Source organism: Macaca fascicularis, chromosome 4 (assembly GCF_037993035.2).
Source record: "Macaca fascicularis isolate 582-1 chromosome 4, T2T-MFA8v1.1".
Taxonomy (NCBI): Eukaryota; Metazoa; Chordata; class Mammalia; order Primates; family Cercopithecidae; genus Macaca; species Macaca fascicularis.
In genome coordinates, this window is record NC_088378.1 from 28295427 (window position 1) to 28317526 (window position 22100).

Consider the following 22100-nt stretch of genomic DNA (forward strand, 5'->3'; position numbering starts at 1 on the left):
TAGCCCTGTTCTTGCTTATTTCTTATGGTACTGCTACAGTTTATGCTTATGGTGATTCATCAAAGTGTTTTGTGGAATCTCATTTTGTCCTGGAGAAATTCAGTGGTCTTTCTCTTTGCTATAATCTGTAGTGATTTCCACACATGTGTCAGCTACCCTGGGATACAGACTCTGAGATGGAGATTTACATGCAGCAAGCTTACTGAGGTGTGCTCTCAAGAACAAAATCAGGATTGAGCAGACGAAATATTGTAAAAGCAAAGCAGCTGCAACACAAGCACTATTTGGTGTTATGGGGCTCTCTGAAGCCATGGGGGTCTTTCACACATGTCCAAAACTGGGCATATACATCCAAAATTGGGGGAATGGTAAGCAGGCTTTTGTACTCCCCGTGGAGCTGTCATTGGATGTAGGCTGCATAAAGGAAGGGACATGCCCTTGAATGAAGAAACTTCCTTTGGTCAGGGATTTAACAATAAGCCATAACGGAAGAATAAGAGCTTAATCCTAAAGGGGAGATGTGATCGGCACACCACAGGATTCTCTTTTGTCCATAATTTACACTCTGGGGACCCACTTGCTTCAGATAATAATCTCATCCCTTCTGGAAACAGCCCCTCCACATTAGTGGTTAGTTTCTTTTCCAAGGTGTACATACAAGATTAGAGAGTAAAACCACAGCCTCACTGCTGCAGATGGTCATGGGAAAACTGACACACATTGTCTCTGTCCTCTACTATCCTTCCAATCTGTATTCTCCAAACACTCAGCTAGCACCTCTACCAGTCTGGCCAGCTTACCTAGTGGGATGATCCAGATCCTCAATCCCAAGGGGTCTATGCCACTGTTCAACATGCCTGTCAAGTTGTGGCAACTGCTCTGATGCACTGCCATCAAAACTTGGTAAGGAATTAGCAAGCGATGCCTCATTATTTCATCTGGGTGCCAAACATATTCTTTTCTGGACCCAATGATGATCAGGATCTATTACTTTTGCCAGGAGAGTCACTTGTTTTCTTTGTTCCTGATCTCTTAGATCAAAGAATTTAAAGTAACCGGGTGGCAGCTATAGTTTAAATGTAATGGAATTCTGGCTTTATTCCCTAATGGAAGCACTTTTCTCTGGAATGTAGGACTCCCAGATCCACAGAGTCTAATTTGTGGAAATGGGAAACACAAATTCCCCCCAGATTGTCATTGGGAGTGATAATGAGCAGGACTACTCCTGGGTCCACTGCTCCATCCCTGGATCCACATATTCTACCTATTGGAGACATAGCACCATGTAACTGTCATTCATATAAGACAATTACTGCATCACAGAGAAGACACCTACACTTGCACAGTATCATCTCCAAGTTAGCACCTCATCTGCATCTTCTAAAGCCAGATTGGTCTGTCAGACTGGCAGTTTAGGTGCTATGTGACCAGTGGGTATCTGCTGACTTCCCTCCTTTCTTTACTATAAAGTAGGTCTCTAGGAGCAATACAGTATTTTATAAGATCATATGTTGTTGGAACAAACATTCTATATAGCTTCAGTGATTGGTTCTTCTAAAGCTTATAAGCAGGAAAGGTAATCCATACTCAGAATATTTCCAGTTTTGCCCAGATGAATCTTTCCGACTTCAAGGATGCAAGGGATCCAGTGTAATCATCTGTTACCGACTGGCTGTTGGTCTTATCAGGAAGTGGCACCATTTTGGGGATTGAGCATTGCTCTATTGCTGGCAGATTAGTTATTCAGCTGTGGCTAGATGTGCCATCCCAATTCACCATTAGTGTGAATGTTAAGGGTTTCAGTGTTACTGAATGCCAAGAACTATTATCACACCATCTATTTCAAGTGATGAGGTCCTCGTTGCCAGCTATCATGAAGTGATCTAGTGTTTCTTTTCCTGGACAAGTTCTGATTTTAATGGTTGTTTGTTCAGTACCTCGGTAATAGACTCAGAGATGGAGATTTGCATGCAAGCAATTTATTAGAGTGTGTTTCCAGGAACAATATCTGTAATGGAGTGAGAGAAGCATGACTGGTCAGAAGAAAAAGATTTGCTGCAATTCAGTAGCAATAGAAGCTGTTCCCATGTAGAGCACTGAAGCTGGGCTAGTCTTTCATGAATGTCCAGAATTGAGACAAGGACCTGGTAGCTTTGCACCTACACATCAACCAGTCATGGCATGAAGGCTGCGCCTGAAGGGGTGCATAACCATGAGACACCTTACTTTGGCTAAGGGTAATTCCTGAGCAAGAACTTGGCTGTGAGCTATCAACAAGTAGTGTTTCCAGCAGCTGGAGGAATAATTAGTATCTCAGTCCTAAAGGAACACATGGGCGGTTCCCTTACAGTAGAGGGCCCCAACCCCGGGGCTGTGGACTGTACTGGTCTGTGGCTTGTTAGAAATTGGGCCACACAGCAACAGGTGAGCGGCAGGCAAGAGGGCATTACTGCCTGAGTTCTTGAGCTCTGCCTCCTGTCAGATCAGCAGCAGCATTAGATTCTCACAGGAGCGCAAACCCTACTGTGAATTGTGCATGCAAGAGATCTGGGTTGCATGCTCCTTATGAGACTCTAAGTAATGGCTGATGATGTGAGGTGGAACAGTTTCATCCGGAAACCATCCCCACCTCTACCTGTCCGTGGAAACATCGTCTTCCACGAAACTGGTCCCTGGTGCCAAAAAGGTTGGTACTGCTGCCCTACAGCATCTAGTACAGTCTGAGTTCTAGAATGCTTTAATTGAATTATGCTTCTTTCAAATACATATTTGTCACTCCAAAGTTTTGTAGAAAAGATAATTTTGTATTGAAATAAATTGAGACATTTTTTCAATTTGGAGTTAGGATCTACTATTAAAAAAAATCATTTCCCTGTAAAGATGACAGTATTAAAGTACCAACAATAAATAGGGCTCAGGATTTTACAAGTTGTTTGGCTGAATTGTCATCATTCCTCACATTTGCTTACCTTGTAACACCTTGTGGCCCTGCATTTGCTAGATGTGTCTCTGCTGAGACTTACGATCTAGAGACAAAGAACAGGAAAAACACTAAGAAGCCTCATACATAGACATTCAATCCAAAACCATGACTTCATTAGTAGACTATTCTAAATACCTGTGCATAGAATGATGAATGTGATAAAGATACAATGGTTATTTCTGGGGCCAAATGGTAAAACTTGATTTCGTATGCTGATTGAGACAAAACTCAACTTTACCCTTGAGTAGGAGAAAACATTTTGCAGAGGAAGATAGTTTTTAAACTTTTCAGCATTGAATCATATGTTTAAGCTGTGATTTAGTAATTTTGGCCATAGGGTGATTTAAAAAAACTAAACAATCTAATGATTGGAAAAAACTAATATATGTATTTTTAAGGACAAAATGGATAAAGGTGTAGGCTTACCTTCTGAATTAAGGCCTTAGTTTTCAAGTGCAAACTTTGAACTACAAATAAAATACTTGTCAACAAAGTATATTCTTGAAAATCCACTTGGCATTTTTCTCAAATTCATGCATACACACACACACACACACACACACACACAGAGAGAGAGAGAGAGAGAGAGAGAGAGAGAGAGAGAGAGAAAGAGAGAGAGTGTATATATTCTTCATGGATAGGGAAACATAATTATCCATTGTTGGTGCTTGCAAAGCACTCTTACTTGGCCTTCTTTTCATCTTTTGGAATGATTAATATACACTACACTCTCATTCAAAGGGTATTTTAGTACTAAATACATATTTAAATTTGTACATTTTTGGCATTATTTTAACATATCCTCTAAGGCCCTATCTACTGACACCCTATCCACTGAATTTGATCAACATATTTGATCAACACATTTGATCAAATAGTGTAAGTCTTGCAAAGAATGTGTCTACTTGATGGCCATTAGAGGGCCTCATGTTTTTTTTCTCATGATATATTCCTTAAGAAATTATAACTACACTCTTTATTAAAGATTCCTTGTATAATGACACAAAAAATAATCGCAGTACTGATACTTTTGGTTGATGTCACTCTGCAATCATTATTTCCAATAAAAATGATTGACTGTTTAAGTGGCTGACATAAGGAATGAGACATTCTGTTTGTTGCTATCACCACTGTTGGACTCGCCCATGGGCACTGCAGCTAAGGCTTGTTATATGAGAAAAGTATACTTCTCCAGAAAAAATAACAATAAAATCCCTTTGCACTTATCCAGGAATGTTAGTTTCAAAAGTAGATAGAACTAGAAATATCAGTACATTTCAGATTATACAGGTAGATTCACAATGGAGTTAAGATTTAAACTCAGGTCTCTAAACTTCTATATATGTCTGCCTATTAAATAACTAATTTAAATAAATATTATTAACAATTATATTCTAGAAATCTGCATGTAAAGTTAATATATTTAAATGTCTCAGGATTCAAAAGAAAATGCATATACCAAAAGTCAGTTTGAAAGATTGTGTTAAATCCAGTCTACTCAATATAGAATATATGTATAACACTTGGCTCTTGTGGTAAATTGCTTGACAGTAACAAATCTTTTCTTTTTAATCAAAAACCTCAATATTAATGTATTCATTTCCTGTTGCTAAATAACAAGTTACCACAAACCCAGAGGCTTAAATTAACACCCATTTACTATCTCACAGTTCTAGGGGCCATCATTCTGCCTACCACACTTAAAATAGGGAATAAAAAATAAATGAACAGGCTGGGTCCGGTGTCTCACGCCTATAATCACAACACTTTGGGAAGCCGAGGTGGGGGGATCACCTGAGGTCAGGAGTTGGAGACAAGCCTGGTCAACATGAAGAAAACCCATCTCTACTAAAAATACAAAAATTAGCCGGGCGTGGTGGTGGGCACTGGTAATCCCAGCTACTTGGGAGGCTGAGGTAGGAGAATCACTTGAACCTGGGAGGCAGAGGTTGCAGTGAGCTGAGATCACACCACTGTACTCCAGCCTGGGCGACAGAGTGAGACTCAGTCTCAAAATAAATAAATAAATAAATAAATAAATAAATAAATAAATAAATAAAAGATCGTAAGAAAAATGCCAAGTAGATGTTCAAGAACACACTTTGTTGGTATTTTATTTGTAGTTCAAAGTTTGCACTTAAGAACTAAGGCTTTAATTCAGAAGGTGAGCCTATACCTTTATCCTTTTTGTCCTTAAAAGCTAGAAATGAAATCAAAAGGACATTCTTTGGATACTATGACCATTTTCAGATTACAAAATCATAGCCAAAAGAGGCATAACTTGAAACTGAATTATGCTTTTTGTTGAAAAAAAGTACTTTTAACAGTTTTTTATTTTAAATTGACCGTTTTAAAAAAAAGTTTTTATGTTCATGATAATTTACTTTAGCTCTTCTTAGAGCAAGCTCTTTTACTGTCCATGTTTCTGTCTTATGTAGTATGCATTCAAATACAGATATTTAATTAATTAAAAGTCTGGATGATTTTAAGTTTTTCTCTGTAACACTGAATCAATATTTAGATTTGAGCACATGGTTCTCTCTTCAGGAGATTTTATTTCTCTGCATTTCTCAGTGTACCAAAACTCTTGAGCCCAAAATACCAGTATATTAATGTAATGTTCAATGTATAATACAATGTATACATGTGATAGGTAACACCCAAAGGGTTCTCCTTGCTTGCTGCCCAGACAGAGTCGATTTATCAAGACAGGAGAATAGAGAGTTTAATTCATGCAATGCTGACTGAACACAAGACTGGAGTTTTATTATTACTCAAATCAGTCTCTTCAAAAATTTGGAGACTGGGGTTTCTTAAAGAAAGATAATTTGGTGGGTAGGGGGCCAGCTAGTGGAGAGTACTGATTGGTTGGGCTGGAGATGAAATCACAGGGAATCATAACTGTCATCTCACATTGAGTCAGTCGGTTCCTCGGGGGGTACTAGAAGACCAGATAAGCCAGTCTATAGATCTGGGTGGCACCACCTGATCCAACCAGTGCAGAGTCTGAAAAATACTTCAAACATGAATCTTAGGTTTTATAATATTAATATTGTCTATTAGAGCAATTTGGGAGATTAGTGATCTTATGGCATCTAGCTGCATGACTCCTGAGCCGTAACTTCTAATTTGTGGCTCATTTATTAGTTTTACAAAGGCAGTCTGGTCCCTAGGCAAGAAGGGGGTTTGTTTTGGAAAAGGGCTATTGTCCTCTTTATTTCAAAGTTAAACTATAAAATGAGTTCGTCCCAAAGTTAGTTGAGCCCACTCTCAGGAATGAACAGCTTGGAAGTTAGAAGCAAGATGGCGTCAGTTAGGTCAGATCTTTTTCACTGTCATAGTTTTCTCACTGTTATGATTTATGCAAAGGTGGTTTCACTGAAAATTCACTAGATATAGTAAGAGTGAGCTTTTGCTCTTGACGGTATCCAACCAAGACAGGTATTTAGAAGACAGGTATCACATGAAATATTGGTAAATGCCTAACCTGTCACTTGTGTAGGCAGAAAAAAATATGCACCCAGTAAAAATTTAGATAGAAATATTTTTTACATAAAAGCAAATTGGGAAATTGTTTTGTAGCAATTTAAAATGTTTAGAAAATGTATGACTCAACCTACACTTACAATCTGATACCATACAAAAGACCCAAAAGGAATGAGGATTTCTTAATGTGTTTGCCTAAAACAAGATTTTATATATAGAGAGAGATTGATTGACCTGTATCTGTATTTGGATACTTTTAAGCCAAACACAATGAATAGATCTGTTTAAGGTTCTACTGATTGATGTCTCATATTTCCCAATTAAGATAATTTACATATTTTAGAAGCTGTTTACATGATTCTTAGAATTGCTTTGAATTTGAAATGAAGACTGGGTGATAGGACAGCTAAAATGAGATTAAAGCATCTCTGATGAAAGGAAACCACTTATTTTTCCAACTCTAAAAGGGAAAAATAGTAGACTATGCTTATTCAAACAAAATTTACAACTACCACACATCTACCATACCTTAGTAAATGATAATTATATACATTTCAAAAATATCATTAACTTTCTTTTTTGGGGTCTTTAAATGTTCCTGATTTCCTTATTCTAATATTCTTAACATTCTCTATGATTTTTTTCATCTTTCTCAAAACACAGATGTATGAAATTTCCAATGAGACATCTAATACTACATATATTTTTCCTCTTTACTGGTTAAGTTGAATCTTGCTGATTGGTTGGAACACACTTCATCTGCTTTTTGTTTGCTTCTTTGTCTTTTCATGGTGTTCCTCATAGACTAAGATCTAAAATCTAGGCCGGGTGCGGTGGCTCACGCCTGTAATCCCAGCGCTTTGGGAGGCCGAGGCAGGCGGATCATAAGGTCAGGAGATCGAGACCATCCTGGCTAACACGGTGAAACCCCGTCTCTACTAAAAAATACAAAAAACTAGCCAGGCGTGGTGGTGGGGGCTTGTAGTCCCAGCTACTCGGGAGGCTGAGGCAGGAGAATGGCGTAAACCCGGGAGGCAGAGCTTGCAGTGAGCCGAGATAGTACCACTGCACTCCAGACTGGGTGACAGAGCGAGACCCCATCTCAAAAATAAAAAAATAAAAAATAAATAAATAAAAAAGATCTAAAATCTAATATTTACTTAGGGAAAACTATGATTGCTAAATTAATTCTCTATTTAGTTGAATTTGTATAGTTTTACTGAAGCAAAGGGTTGGGTGTTTCTCTAGAAAACAAGAGACTTATAAAAATTTAAAATATGAATAATTCACTTTTACATATTAAAGAAAAGCAACATGAAACAGAAAAGCTGTGTATAGGTTGTAGTGGCTGATACCTTTATTTTTCTCTGGTAACAGAATCCTAATTTGCTCCAGGTGTTTCGGCCAAGCTCTCAGGCAGATCAAATCGTCCTGCAGGTCCAAAGGAGGCATTACAGTTGATTAAGCAACCATAATAATCCCAAACTTTTGCCAGTGGTTTAAATTGGGGTAGGCTTGTTACAAATTTCAACTAAGGAGTTGTAAGAAATCTCATGTGCGCCTTTCTAGGAAGAGTTTTCCTTCCTGGAAGAACAGAGTGTTGTAGAAGGAAAGGAGGTTTTATCTTCTGCCTAGTGCCTTTCTATGTGCCTAATGTGTTACTTTGCGGAGATTTGAAAGAAGATCTAGAGCTCTGATAGCATTGAGCCATTTTGCCAACAGCAGCCCATTTCCAGACTTTATATATGAGAAATTTTTTAAACATAGTGTTTAAACCACGTGTAATTCAATATTTTCTTATGTGTAGCCAAAAGTACATCTAACTGTGTAATGGGTTTGTTTTGTTTGTTTTTTTTTTTGAGATGGAATCTTGCTCTGTCACTAGGCTAGAGTACAGTGGTGAGATCTTGGCTCACTGCAACCTCTGCCTCCTGGGTTCAAGCGATTCCCCTGCCTCAGCCTCCTGAGTAGCTGGGACTACAGGCATGCACCACCACGCCTGACTAATTTTTTGTATTTTATTAGAGACGGGGTTTCACTATGTTGGCCAGGATGGTCTCGATCTCCTGACCTTATGATCCACCTGCCTCGGCCTCCCAAAGTGCTGGGATTACAGGTGTAAGCCACAGCACCCAGCCTGCTTTTCATTCTTTAATGAATCTTACCAAAGTAATTATGATACTAATAGATTGGAACCCTACTTTTGTGATAGTCACTGGAGAGCTGTTAGATCTTAAAAATATATATGCTTCTAAAATGGGGGAAATACAAAGCTGAAAAGCTTTAATTCATATTAATCATTTATGATGTACCATCAAAAAATTTATTTAAATTTGAAACTTCACTCTCCACATGAGCACTTGCAATACAAAAAAAAAAAAAAAAAAATACTCGCTGTGTGTGGTGGCTCACACCTGTAATCCCAACATTTTGGGAGGCTGAGATGGGCAGATACCTTGAGCTTAGGAGTGTGAGACCAGCCTGGATAAGATGGCAAGACCCTGTCTCTACAAAACTACAAAATAATAATAATAATTAGCCAGGCATGGCTGTACACACCTGTACACACCTGGCTAATAATAATTAGCCAGTCCCGGCTCCTCAAGAGACTGAGGTGAGAGGACCACTTGAGCCTGGGAGGTGGAGGGTGCATTGAACCGTGATTGCTCCACTGCACTCCAGCCTGGGTAAGGGAGTGAAACCCTGTCCCAAAAAACCAAACCAAACCAAACCAAACAAACAAAAAAAAAACAACAATAAATAAACTCAAACACCTAGTTTAGAATTCTGTAAGAGAAATGCAAACCGAGTGAGCATTGCCTCCTTGATTTGTCCACATTATCTATCATTGCTGAGCAATTAATTGGACCAGCGACGTGATATTCAGAAGCTCATTTTAGGTGATTATAGAATATACAGACTCCTGGGGAACTCTAGTTACCCTATTGAGCAGATTGAGCAGACAGACCATTTTTGATACATTAGCAAGCCTATCTTTTTGAAAAGAAATTTGGTACTATATATGTTTTTCTGAGCAAAACCCTTCCCAGTAGTCTCACAGGTAATAGTTTACAGATGTGCTGGGATGTTGAGCTTCTCATGAGGAACCAGGGGTGGCTAGAGTCCTTGGGTTAGTCACTTTCAGCTGCTGCAAGCTATCTTTTTTGTTTACATTGGTGTACCTTATAAATAGTATCATTGTCTATGAGTGCCATGCATTTTTTCATGAAGCACAGTAGAAAAACTATAATTAAATATATGATTAATAATACTTCTGTTTAAAATTAATTACTTATCATAAGAGTAAAGGACTCAACACTTTTAGCTATCCAGGATACATCAGTTAATAAGAATCACAGATGCCTTTGAAGTGGTCAAAATGGTCATAAAATCTAAAAATATAGCTAAAAGTGATGTTCTTCACTCACTTCTCTGGGCCAAATATAGCACTATTCATTTATAGTGTTAAAATTTGTCAGAAAGTCATAGTGAGGAATATTTGGTATGAAAACTAAAATGACAGATAATAAACAATTAGTAATTTAAACCCTCTCCCAATTTTTAAGGCCGCAATGACAGCTGATAAATGTAGAGCTGCTACTTGGCTATTAGAATTTTAATATTTTTGATGATATCATGTAATTCATTATCCTAACTAAAAAGTATTACACCATCATACTGAGGATGATTATCGTTTGCTTTCTCCTGCTTTGCTTTCAAAGTTTGTTGCAATAAAAAGTTATTTGATTAGGGATATTTTTCTAGGTGCTTAATTCATTTTGACAATTTTTCTTACAAGTTTGGAAATATTCAGAACTCTAAATTTGTTTATTTCTGCATCCTAGAACTTTATTCTAAAAACAAACAAAAAAGTCTTATATTGTTAGAATGTTGGAAATACACTGAGAATTTGCAGAGATGCTTATGAAACAAGAGTACTTCATTTCCTGTCATAGACCTTCACAGTAATTACATCAGCCAAATAACCAAAAAAAAAATTTCTATTTGCTTGCCATTTAAAGATTAGCAATGGACTGATTCTAAAGTAGTGATGTAATTGCCCAAAAGGAGGGAATCAATTTTGAAATTAATTACACTACTCCACAAGTATTTAGATATTACACTCTTCAGCATTATATTTTAGTGACAGAGAAGTTAGGCAGGGAGAGATTTTGGTGGGTGTACTAGTTTCCCATGGCTGCTGTAACAAATTACCACAGATCATTACAAACTTGGTGGTTTAAAACTGCAGAAATTGGCTGGGCGCGGTGGCTCATGCCTGTAATCCCAGCACTGTGGGAGGCCGAGGCTGGCAGATCACAACATCAAGAGATTGAGACCATACTGGCCAACATGGTGAAACCCTGACTGTACTAAAAATACAAAAATTAGCCGGGCATGGTTGCACGGGCATGTAGTCCCAGCTACCCGGGAGGCTGAGGCAGGAGAATCGCTTGAACCCAGGAGGCGGACGTTGCAGTGAGCCGATATCCCGCCACTACACTCCAGCCTGGCGACAGAATGAGACTCCACCTAAAAACAACAACAACAACAAAATAACGGCAGAAATTGATTCTTCTGGAGTTCACAAGTTTGAAATCTGTAGCAATGAGCGGATATCATAGAGACTTCAGAGTCTCTGGGGGAAAATTCTATCCTTGCCTCTTCCAGGTTCTGTTAACTGTGGGATTACCTGGTTCGTAGCATATTAGTTCAGTCTTTAAGTCCACATCTGCAACCCCCTCTCTGCTCTATCCTCATCAGTTTCTGTTTGTGTATGAAATAGCCATCTACCTCCTTCTCATAAGGATACAGGTGATTACATTGGACCTACCCAGGTAATACAAAATAATCTCTTCATCTCAAAATCTTTAACTTAATCATATCTGCAAAGACTTTTTAGATATTTATTTATTTATTGCTATAATAGTAACATTCACAGGTCCCAGGGATTAGCATGTAAATATCTTGAAGAGGGCCATTTCCCAGCCTACTATTGTGTGTGTGGAAGGTCGGGGTAGGCCAGGAAGAGGGCATTAAAGCAATAGAATAAAGAGAGTATCAGATGTATTATATGAAAATCTTCAAATTTACATGATCCTAATTTTTTAAAAACTGTATTATAATACATCTTGACTATCATCTTTCAATACCTAGGTAATCAGAACTAGAGACAATTTTATTGAATTTTTTTAGTGTTATTGGGCTAATCCAAGAAACTTCAACATAGGGAAAGCCCCTTTTATTAGAATTCTAAAACTGAGACGTCCAAAACCAAATAGATCAATAAATATGACTCATATTATTTGCTGACTGGCCAAAATTAAGTTTATCTTTTGATGGCACTTCTAAAAACAAGTAGTGATGAACATGTGACAATGAGAAGTTGCCTTTTCAACAGTTTGCTGGAGATTATTTTCTTATTATTCATCATTTTGAGATCTATGAATTACGCATCTACATCTTAGCGCCTTGTTATAAGGACAAATATACATGAACAAAAATCACTATATGATTATTAAAAAAAAAAAAAAAAAAACTTGTCCCTGGGCCTTTTGGTTTTTTAAAATTTCAAATTAGGTGGGTGGGTACACATGAAGATGTCTTAATAGATAAACTTGTGTCATGGGGGTTTGTTGTGCATATCATTTCATGACCTAGGTATTAAGCCCAGTACCCAATAGTTATTTTTTCTGCTCCTCTCCCTCCTCTCACCCTCTCTTCTGCCAAGTAGACCCCAATGCCTGCTGTTTCCTTCTTTGTGTTTAAGTTCTCATCATTTAGCTCCCACTTGTAGGTGAGAACATGCTGTATTTAATGTTCTATTCCTGTGTTAGTTTGCTAAGGATAAGCATGTAAAAGTATAGTTTGGTATTTTTCACTAGTTTTTAGGTTTTGTTGATGTTCAAATTTCTAATTTATTTGCATACATCCAGGGAAACGTTTCTACATAACTTAATTTATAATTATAGGTGTCTAAAGCACTTTCGGTGGCATGCTCCCAGCGTTAGGACTATAGAAATATAAATATCTTGGCATGAAATGTTTTGCACCAGCAAAGGCAAGCAATTAGTCATATACGGGTGTTTTCATGCTGTATGAGTATTATTTTTTCAATCAAAGGGAATTATTTTTCACTTTTTACTTCAAGAAAATGGAATACCTTTGGGATACTGTTTTTATTTGGAGTTTCATAAAACTTAAAAGTCGTGTTTATATGTTCATTAAAATTACGCCCTTTGGATGTTCTAACATTCATAGTCTGTCTTAAGAATAGTGTTTAAGCAAAATATTTTCAGGCATGATTTCCAAAAGAGTTTATATGTCTTACTAAACTAAACATTTTTATGCAAAATGGAAATTTCTAGGAATTGATCATAATATAAGCAAGAAAATTACAAAAAGTTAAATAATAGTTGAAATAAATAATAGTAGTTGAATAACTCACAGTGCATGATTGAACTGGCACATGTTATAGAACACTTAGTGAGACGCTTTAATCAACTGAAAAAAATCGGGTAACAGAATACAGAGCAAGATTTCCATTTTATTTAAACACACATTAGACCATATATTCATAGGAAAAAGAATGGAAACCTGTATACTAAAATGATATTGATGATTATATTAAATATAGCATTTTCTCAATTTCCCTTTCTGATGCTCAAAATTTTAAATATTTTCTATAATAAGAAATTTCTATAAGGGGGGAAAACAATACATCTTATTTTAAAATGAATTAAATTTAATCATTAAAACATCTATGCAAATATAAAATCACAAGAAAGCCTGATTATATGACAGCAGCATTGGTAAAAAATGAGAAGGTAGAAATCTGACTTCCTCTATGATCTGCAGCATAATCTATGATTAGAACTGGATTTCTGTCGCACTCTGGCTGATAACCTTATCAGAACCTTTATCCCTGACAAACTAGAAGTTATAATAATAGTGCGTTTTTATGTAGGTATTTTTCTTAAGGGACAGGTTTATGTAGCTTGATTTAGATGTAACAGGATTTATGAATTAGAACACATGATTTACATCATAAAGTAGACTGGCATTGGTCCTAAAGGAAATAATTTGCTTTATTTGGGCCACTTTTGCTTTTCGTTTATCATAACAATAGGAAAAGAATAAGACAGTGATGAGAATGCCTAAGCAGATTAAATGCTACTGCTGTTGGAGATGAGAAAATTAAGCGGAAAATATAATTAACTTTGTGCAAATGGTAAATATTGTCCTACCATTTTGACCAGGGATGTTTGTTTTACGATCATACATTTATATCTATTAAAATACCTTTAATGTTAATATTAAAACACCTAATTGTTTAAAATTCTAAAGCTTTTTCTTGCTTAAACAAGTCTTTTTTTGGTTGTTTTTTCTTTTATTTTTGAGACAGGGTCTTGCTCTGTCACCCAGGCTGGAGCACAGTGGAGTGATCTTGGCTCACTGAAACCTCCATCTCCCAGGTTCAAGAGATCTTCCCACCTCAGCCTGCTGAATAGCTGGGATTACAAGAACACGCCACCATGCCCAGCAAATTTTTAGTAGGGATGGGATTTCATCCTCTTGTCTAGGCTGGTCTTGAACTCCCGGACTCAGGATCTGCCCACTTCAGCCTTCCAAAGTGCTGGGATTACAAGAATGACCACCAAGCCTGGCCAGAAGTTGTTTTTAAGACAAGATTTGTTAATACAGTGTTCCTTAGGAATGCTTCTATTGTACTTCATTAGAACTGATTATATTATTGTTATAGGAAAAAACCGGGTTTTTGTCAGAGGACCCAGGATAATTTAGGCATGCGGACATATTGTAGGGTGAGTAGGGCAGTGTTTATTGGGTAAAAACGAAAAAAAGGGAAACAGGAACCCTCAACAAAGCAAGAGAGTCCTGTTAGTAGGTTTCCCGCCTCACAGACTGAATTCCAGGTTACCGCACGGGAAGAAGAGAGCCAGCCTCCTCCCCACTGCAAAAGGCGGGAACTTCCCGAGGCTCCCCTGCATCCTCCCAGTGCTCAGGCCGGTTGGGTATTCTCCAGGGGCTCATTTTTACTTGGCTGTCTCAATATGCATTAAAATTATCAGCATGATATCTGTGATATCGGTGAGCTGATACTAGTTTTGCATCCTAGTAGAAACAATCATACCTAAAAGCATTCCTATAGTTTGCATTAATTGCCAATCATTGATAAATATAAATAACATTAGAAGAGTTACTCAATTATATCCTGTAATATTTCCCTATAGCCTCTGTTGAAGTCACTTGCATCCAGCTGGTATTTAATAAATGTGAACTGATTCATGACTCACCTCCTTTTCTAATTAAGTTCTTAGTCGTATACTACCTTGTTCTACCTTTCTAATTATTGTATAACCCTTGACATATAATAGGGCCATGTCTCTGAACCTAATCAATATTTTGGCCTTTCATGATTAACAGCCTTAACTAATTTTTATCTTATATAGCTAATTTGATTTCATCATTTGGAGCCACAAATACCACAGGAAGCCATGATGATTCAATTACATTTTTTAGCTGATAGTTTTAACCATTTCACTGGATTCTCAAGTTCAATTAATCTCTCAAATGGTTCACCTGGTGCTTCAGAAATCAATTCTTAAAAGTGAATTTTATCATACAATAGAATTTTTCTCTCATCACAGATAATATCTCAAAGTTTCTATCTGAAACATAAAATATAAGATTTTCTTCACAAGAAAAAAATGAGGCTAAAACAAGATCAGTTTTATAGCAGAAAACTACAAGTTAGGTGGTATCTAGCAATTGTGATATTTTGTTTTTATATTAGGCCATCTCTCCAGGGCAGAAGATCTTTTCCAATTACACTCAAACTGCATGATTATCAATTATATCACATCAACCAGCTGTAGCAACCGGGAAGAAGTTTGTACTGATCTTTATACTCTTAAATAACTATGCTGAGTAATTTTAAGAGCAGGGTGAACAATAAGGTTTATTGACAAAAAGCATAGGCCAAATTACAAGGCAGTACAAAATCTTCATCAATGTTTAGGCAACTAGGCAAAATCCAATTACAGGATATTTGATATAGATAAGTGCCAGCTACTAAAATGAGAAAAAAATGTAGAAAAGACTAAAAAAAGAAAATAAGAGGATTAAGATAGGAGGGATAAGAAAGATAAACGAGAGAAAATTAATGAGGAAAGTTAAATGAGATAAATTAGATAAAGTCCTGCCTTTGGATAGTGATGCACAAGTAGCAATTACTCTCTGTAGCACTAGTGTGGATTTCTATGTTCATTAAAGGGGTTACACCAGTGACAGTGATCATTTTTTTTTTGGTAAATCTGTAATGAAGTATAGTGCATTGTGAGACTAACTGGATTGTAATGAAATATACAATTAAGTGAAAATAATGAAAGTAAATGCAAGGATATGAAAGGAACATTTGCTATATTCTTTATGTACATATCCTTCTGAATTGCTCTAGAAAAAGGGGACTAAAAAAATTATTTTCTGCTCCAAAATAATTGCCAATAAATACTGTCAAGAGGCAACTCATAGCTGGGCATGGTGGCACGTACCTGTAGTCCTAGCTATTCAAGAGGCTGAGGCAGGAGGATCATGGACTCCTGGAGTTCAAGGCTTCAGTGAGCTATGATAGCACCACTGCACTCCAGCCTGGGCAGCAGAGTGAGACGCCTTCTCTAAAAAGTAAATAAATAAATAAAAATATTTTTAAAAACGAAAACTTGTAAAATAAGATATAGAAAATGCTTTATAATTATGTATTGTGCTGTTAGAAATAATAAACTGTTATTTTAGTGAAACGTTGGTTTCATGAAATAGCATTCATCTATAAATAATGGCATTAATATATCAAAAACCCTTAATTTAATGAATAATATGTTGCATTAAGTAAACAAGTCTAGTTTGCAAGTTCAATATAATGGACCAATGTTTTATATCAGTTAACATGAGAAGTTTGAGAGGCTGAGGCAGGCAGATAGCTTGAGCCCAGGAGTTTGAGACCAATATAGTGAAACTCTGGCCTACAAAAAATACAACAAATTAGCCAGGCATGGTGGTGCATGCTTGTAGTTCCAGCTACCCAAGAGGCTGAGGTGGAAGGATTACCTGAACCAGGGCAGTTGAAGCTGCAGTGATCGAAGATCATACCACTGCCTTCCAGCAAGGGTGGCAGAATGACACACCGTCTTTGGGGATTACTGTTATTTTATTTATTCATTCATTCATTCATTTTGAGATGAAGTCTTCCTCTGTCACCCAGGCTGGAGTGCAGTGGCGCAATCTTGGCTCACTGCAACCTCTGCCTCCCGGGTTCAAGTGATTCTCCTGCCTCAGTCTCCCTAGTAGCTGGGATTACAGGCATCTGCCACGATGCTTGGCTAATTTTGTATTTTTAGTAGAGACACGGTTTTGCCATGTTGATCCACTGGTCTCAAACTGCTGACCTCAGGTGATCCACGCACCTCGGCCTCCCAAAGTGCTGGGATTACAGGCCTGAGCCACCACACCCAACCCTACTGGTTATTATTTTAACAAGAAGAGATGGTGATGTAACATAACCGTCATAAGAAAATGACAACATATAATGAAAATTCAAGTATTGTGTACTTTTCAACAGTTGATCATTCCATTCTCACTGAAGCCATGGAGTTTGCTACTACTACTAAGCCTATTTTATATTTAAGTAAACTTAATTGTAATAGGTCATATCACTTGAAGATAGCCAAAGATCATAAAGTGACAGAACCAGATGTTAGGTTCTGAGTTCTTATTCTCTATATGCTAGTTATTTGCATATAATCCATTACCTGTCATATGGTTTCGTAAAATTATTAATTTTGGTGACTAAAACTTAAATTTTTCAGCTTGATTTTTAACCAAATTAAGTATAATTTACATTTATACATACACATAAATATAAGTAACTAAGTATAAATGAAGATTCCAAATTTTTATTATATTTTCAACATATACTGAAGTAATGACTGTGCCCTATATACCACATGAATACAGATAAACATGGTTAGCATTTAATAAGCATAAAATATAATTTTAGTTATGAAATTAAGAAGCTTCAACATTGACATTTTTAAATACTATATTGGAAAGAATGCTTGCCAACGACAAATTTTCAAGAGAATTTGATATGTGTAATACAGTGTCTCTCATTAGCTCATCAGCCATTGCTGAAATCTTAGTATCCTGCTACTTTTACTTTTAGTAACTGGTGTTTATTTAGCTCTCCATTATAAAAAATATGGGGAAAATATGTCATTGTGCACAAAGGACATGATAAAACATTATAATCGGTCATGCTTTCTCTGTCTCTTGTAATCACTTAAGTCATTGAAACAAACTTAAATTTCTCCTTAGATCTCTGTTCTATAATTGAAGTTCCTCTCTTGCTACAGTCTGCTTGGCTCCCTGATTCTGTCTCTACATCCAGCCCTCAACTCATAGAGCTTCTCAAATTCCATATTTTGTGTTGGATCATTTAGTTTGCCCTAACATTATGCTCCATTGAGCAATGCACACATTAAGCAGTTAGATGAAACCACCTCCTTTAGAAAACAGTTGAGTTATCATTTATTGTTACACAAACTCCTCACATAGAGCTCTCACTCCTCATACTACATGAATGATCATAGTAATGTAACAAAAACTGGGTCTGAGAGGGAAGAATGGGTTCTGCATCTGAAAATAATACAATTTTTCTCCATATTGCTACTTATTCATGGACTTAGAAAATATTGTCTTAATACCTATTTTGTGCAAAATACTAAGTTAGGAACCTAGGAACATAAAAATTAAAAAGTAGTCTTTTAAGGAGCTTAACATTGTGCATTGGAGAAAATATGCAAATAATCAGATATAAGACATTTCATATGAAATTAGGAGAAACAAAATTTATTGCAGCACTAAGTAGGGCTCAGGAAATTCTTGTTCATGAAGGAGGTGATATTTGAATTATATCATTTCAAATTAAATGATAGGTGGTAAGAAGAGTGCCTAGGGGAAAGTAAAAGTATTCAAAAATACATGGATAATTGTTGGGAGAAAAGCTGAGTGTTGAGAGAAGCTGAAGCAGGGCTTGCATGTCTGACACAATGTAAAAGAGCCTTGGAACACGTCCAGGGTCCAGAGTCTAGAGTCTAAAACCCCTTGTGGCCTTTGGAACACCAAGCTCTGTGCCAAAGGGCAGAAGGCTGCCCTGACACACCACAATCTAAGCCCAGGGCACAAAACCCCTCGTGGCTTGGATAGAATCCAGGGCTCATGGCTCTGGATTGTGTCTAGGCTTGCTAGCTCTTTGTTCCTTTCCCTCCCAGGATCGATTGTATCTTGAGTTAAAAGAACCTGCTCTCCATTATCTCAAGTAGCAGAATATGTTCCATATGCTTCAAAGGAAATACTAAACCATCACAGCTGTAGATCATACGCTTGCCCTTTCAACCCCCACATTTTCACCACCTGTTTCTTTGTTTGAGCACCAATAAATAGACTGGGCTTCCAGAGCTTGGGGCCTTTGCGACCTCCACACTCGCGATGGCCCCCTGGACCCACTTTCTCTCTCAAACTGTCTTTTCTCATTCCTTTGACTCTGCCAGACTTTGTCACTCCCACAACCTGGTGTTGGGTCTGATCACCCCAACAATAATACACAAAAAGGCACAGAGGTGGGAAATAACTTTCCATCTACATGGAAGAGCAAATAATATATGTGTCTGGAATCGAGGATTACTCCAGAGATCAACTGAAAGGCATATGTTGTCTCAAAAGATAACAAGGTACAAGATCATGATCATGATCATGGAGGTTCGTGAAGCATAAATTAAAGATGTTGGAACTCACCTAGAAAGGATGGGAGCCACTGGCATTTGTTTAGAAGGGAAGTGACATGATACCATCTTGTTCCACTTTTTAAAAATTCACACCTGCTCTTTCCTTTGTTTCCAGGACCCTCCCATGAAGCCCTTCCAACCCCCCATGCTTTTAAGTCCATTCATTTTAAGCTTGATTCATCTCTTCTGGAAGGTGTTTCTTAACCTCTTTTGTTAAGCTTTGCAGATTCTTTTTCCCAGAACAGGTTATGTACTCCTCTCATTTTCCTTCCTTGTGCTCAGACTTTATATATTTTTAGGATTCCTGTATAATAATGATCTATTTTTAAAAAATCTATCACCCTCACTTGATTTGAGTTCAGGAGGAATTCATCATTGGTCTCTGTATTCTCAGTGTCTTGCTAGCATGTTGTCTTCTGGGTGCTTCATACATTTTAGCTGACTGAATGATGAGAACTATATCTTAGTAAGAAAATCTGTCATCGTTAAAGAAGGTACACTAAAGAGAAAATAGAATAAATTTAGGGATACTAGCTAGATGGTCACTGTAATGGGAGATAGTGAAATGATAAAATAAGAAGGTGAATGGAGATGTGAAAAGGAGACACCAAAGAGAGAAAGCTGATTAGAATGGGATAGAGGCAGAAAGACTGATTTTAAGATTATCCTTGACAACTTGGGAAAAGGTTATACATTGTCCTACATGGGGATGGTTTTGCTAAGGAAACTGTGAGTTTTCTTTTGGTGGGTTTTATCTGACATGTATGTTAGAGCATTGAATTTTTTTTAGATGTCTAGAAACTATAATTATTCACTCTTAAAACAAAAATGTGGATTACTATTTTTTGTCTTAAAACCAAAAAATTTATCCTGAAGCAGATTTGAGCTGTAATATTATGAGTCTGTAACAGTAAGAAAAAAGAAAAAACAGTCCAGCCTGGCCAACGTGACAAAACCCCATCCCTAATGAAAATACAAAAATTAGCTGGGTGTGGTGGCACGCACCTGTAGTCCCAGCTACTTGGGAGGCTGAGAGTGCAGAATCACTTGAACCCGGGAGAAAGAGGTTGCAGTGAGCCGAGATCATGCCACGGCACTCCAGCCTGGGTGGCAGAGTGAGACTTTGTCAAAAAAAAAAAAAAAAAAAAAAAAAAAGAAGAAAAAGAAAAGAAAGAAAAAAAGAAAAGGAAAAAAAAAAACTCAACAGAGATAAACGTACATCTAATCTTGTTCCTTAGAGAGAAGCAATATCTAACCTTTCCTGCTAATCTTATATTTGGGTGTGCAAAAGTTCAAGTTTTATTTGAATCATACTCGACTGATTCGAAATTAATTATATGTTATTTCTCTCTCGCTTCTCTACAGTATGCTGTCTGGCTAGTCCTCTGGGTTACGTGGAATGTGTTTGTTATCTGCTTCTATTTGGAGGCTGGGGACCTCTCAAAGGTAATTTACCTCTAATTTGCCTGGGTCATCAGTAGTGTGTTAGCAAGTGTCTTCCTAAGTAAGGCAGAGTCTCATCCTGTTCTGCTTGCTTAGATGCACCTCAATGAAAGTAAAATGAAAGGTGTCTTGATTTATATTTCTGCATTTTTCTCTTAAAAATATGTTTAGTGAGTCACAAAAATGTACTTTTTCTTAAGCAAAACTAATGTGAAATGTTGATTATTACAGTGACCAGTGTACTTTAAAACATTAACCACTGAGACATTTCTGAAGCAAAATGTGAATTTTAAAAAAAATCTTGAAGATTTCTGAAATCACTTAGTTTGCTTATTACTCTGCTAAACATTTTCATTATTGATTTTAAATAGCAGTGCAATAATTTAACAGTTAATGGGCTTTGGTTGAATGAAATTCTTACTAGAGGGATATAATATGTTACAGAAATGAATAAAATAAACCCTTTATTCTAAAAAGGCTAGGAAAACTAAATACTTGCTTTTTTCACGTAGTTTTTTTGTGCTCTGTATGTGTGTATCTTGCTACTATATTTTTCACATGGATGCCCTTACTACTCAAATAGCATAGACTTCAGATCTCAAAAACCATCATCCTTCTGTTAGAATGCAATTGACAACAAATAAGTAAAATGAGGTAATCCATTCAAGGTAGTAGCAAATTCTGACTCTTGAGAGAGTTTCAAACTTGTATGTACTTCCTCGTATTTAAAACTTCAAAACATAAAAATTGTAAAAATACTCTTTTACTTACCCTGTATTAGAGCAGAAGGTCCCTGGAGACATGTTGATGTTTTTAAAACCTAGAGATACTTGCGTGCTTTAAAAGACCAAGACAGCTAAAAAAAAATTTTTTAAAGAAAATTCCTCAGGAACTACTTTTACCTTGTCAAGCTATATATTTTGGCAGGAGAGAGAAGAGGAGAATGGTAATACACATTTATGATCCTAAATGCAGGAGTTCCACAAAACACTCAGCATGTGCTGTTTATTATTTAACTGTGATATGTGGCTTTATATCAAGTGAAAATCATCTTGATTTGTTTTTATTCAATGACAAAAGATGAAGGATAAAATAAGAAGATGACATCATGATATGAGAGAGAACCAAAGCTTCTTGAATGTGTAATTTTATTACACAGTCCTCACCATGGCTGACAAAATCTCCCTAGAGGATGCCATTTCTGTGTTTCTTGCAGGGCATCGTTCCCCACACTCTGGTTAGCAGGCAGTCTTTTCAGGAAGGTGCCGTGACCAATGAAAAGAAATTGTTCAGTGGCTCTAGGAGGGACCCAGACAGGATTGCTGCTG

At 36.9% G+C, this 22100-nt stretch overlaps 1 protein-coding gene across 8 annotated transcripts in view; it reads left to right on the forward strand.

Annotated features, from left to right (window-relative positions):
• The window catches only part of NKAIN2 (sodium/potassium transporting ATPase interacting 2), a 1020326-nt gene that overhangs the window by 545435 nt on the left and 452791 nt on the right, over positions 1–22100 (forward strand). For all 8 annotated transcript variants that reach the window (XR_006697365.2, XR_006697364.2, XR_012433406.1 and 5 more), the window contains one exon: positions 20695–20775. Coding sequence is in view for 2 of the 8 variants with exons in the window: in XM_065543331.1 (XP_065399403.1) it covers positions 20695–20775 (81 nt within the window). In the remaining 6 variants the exon portion in view is untranslated. The remainder of the gene's footprint in view (positions 1–20694; positions 20776–22100) is intronic.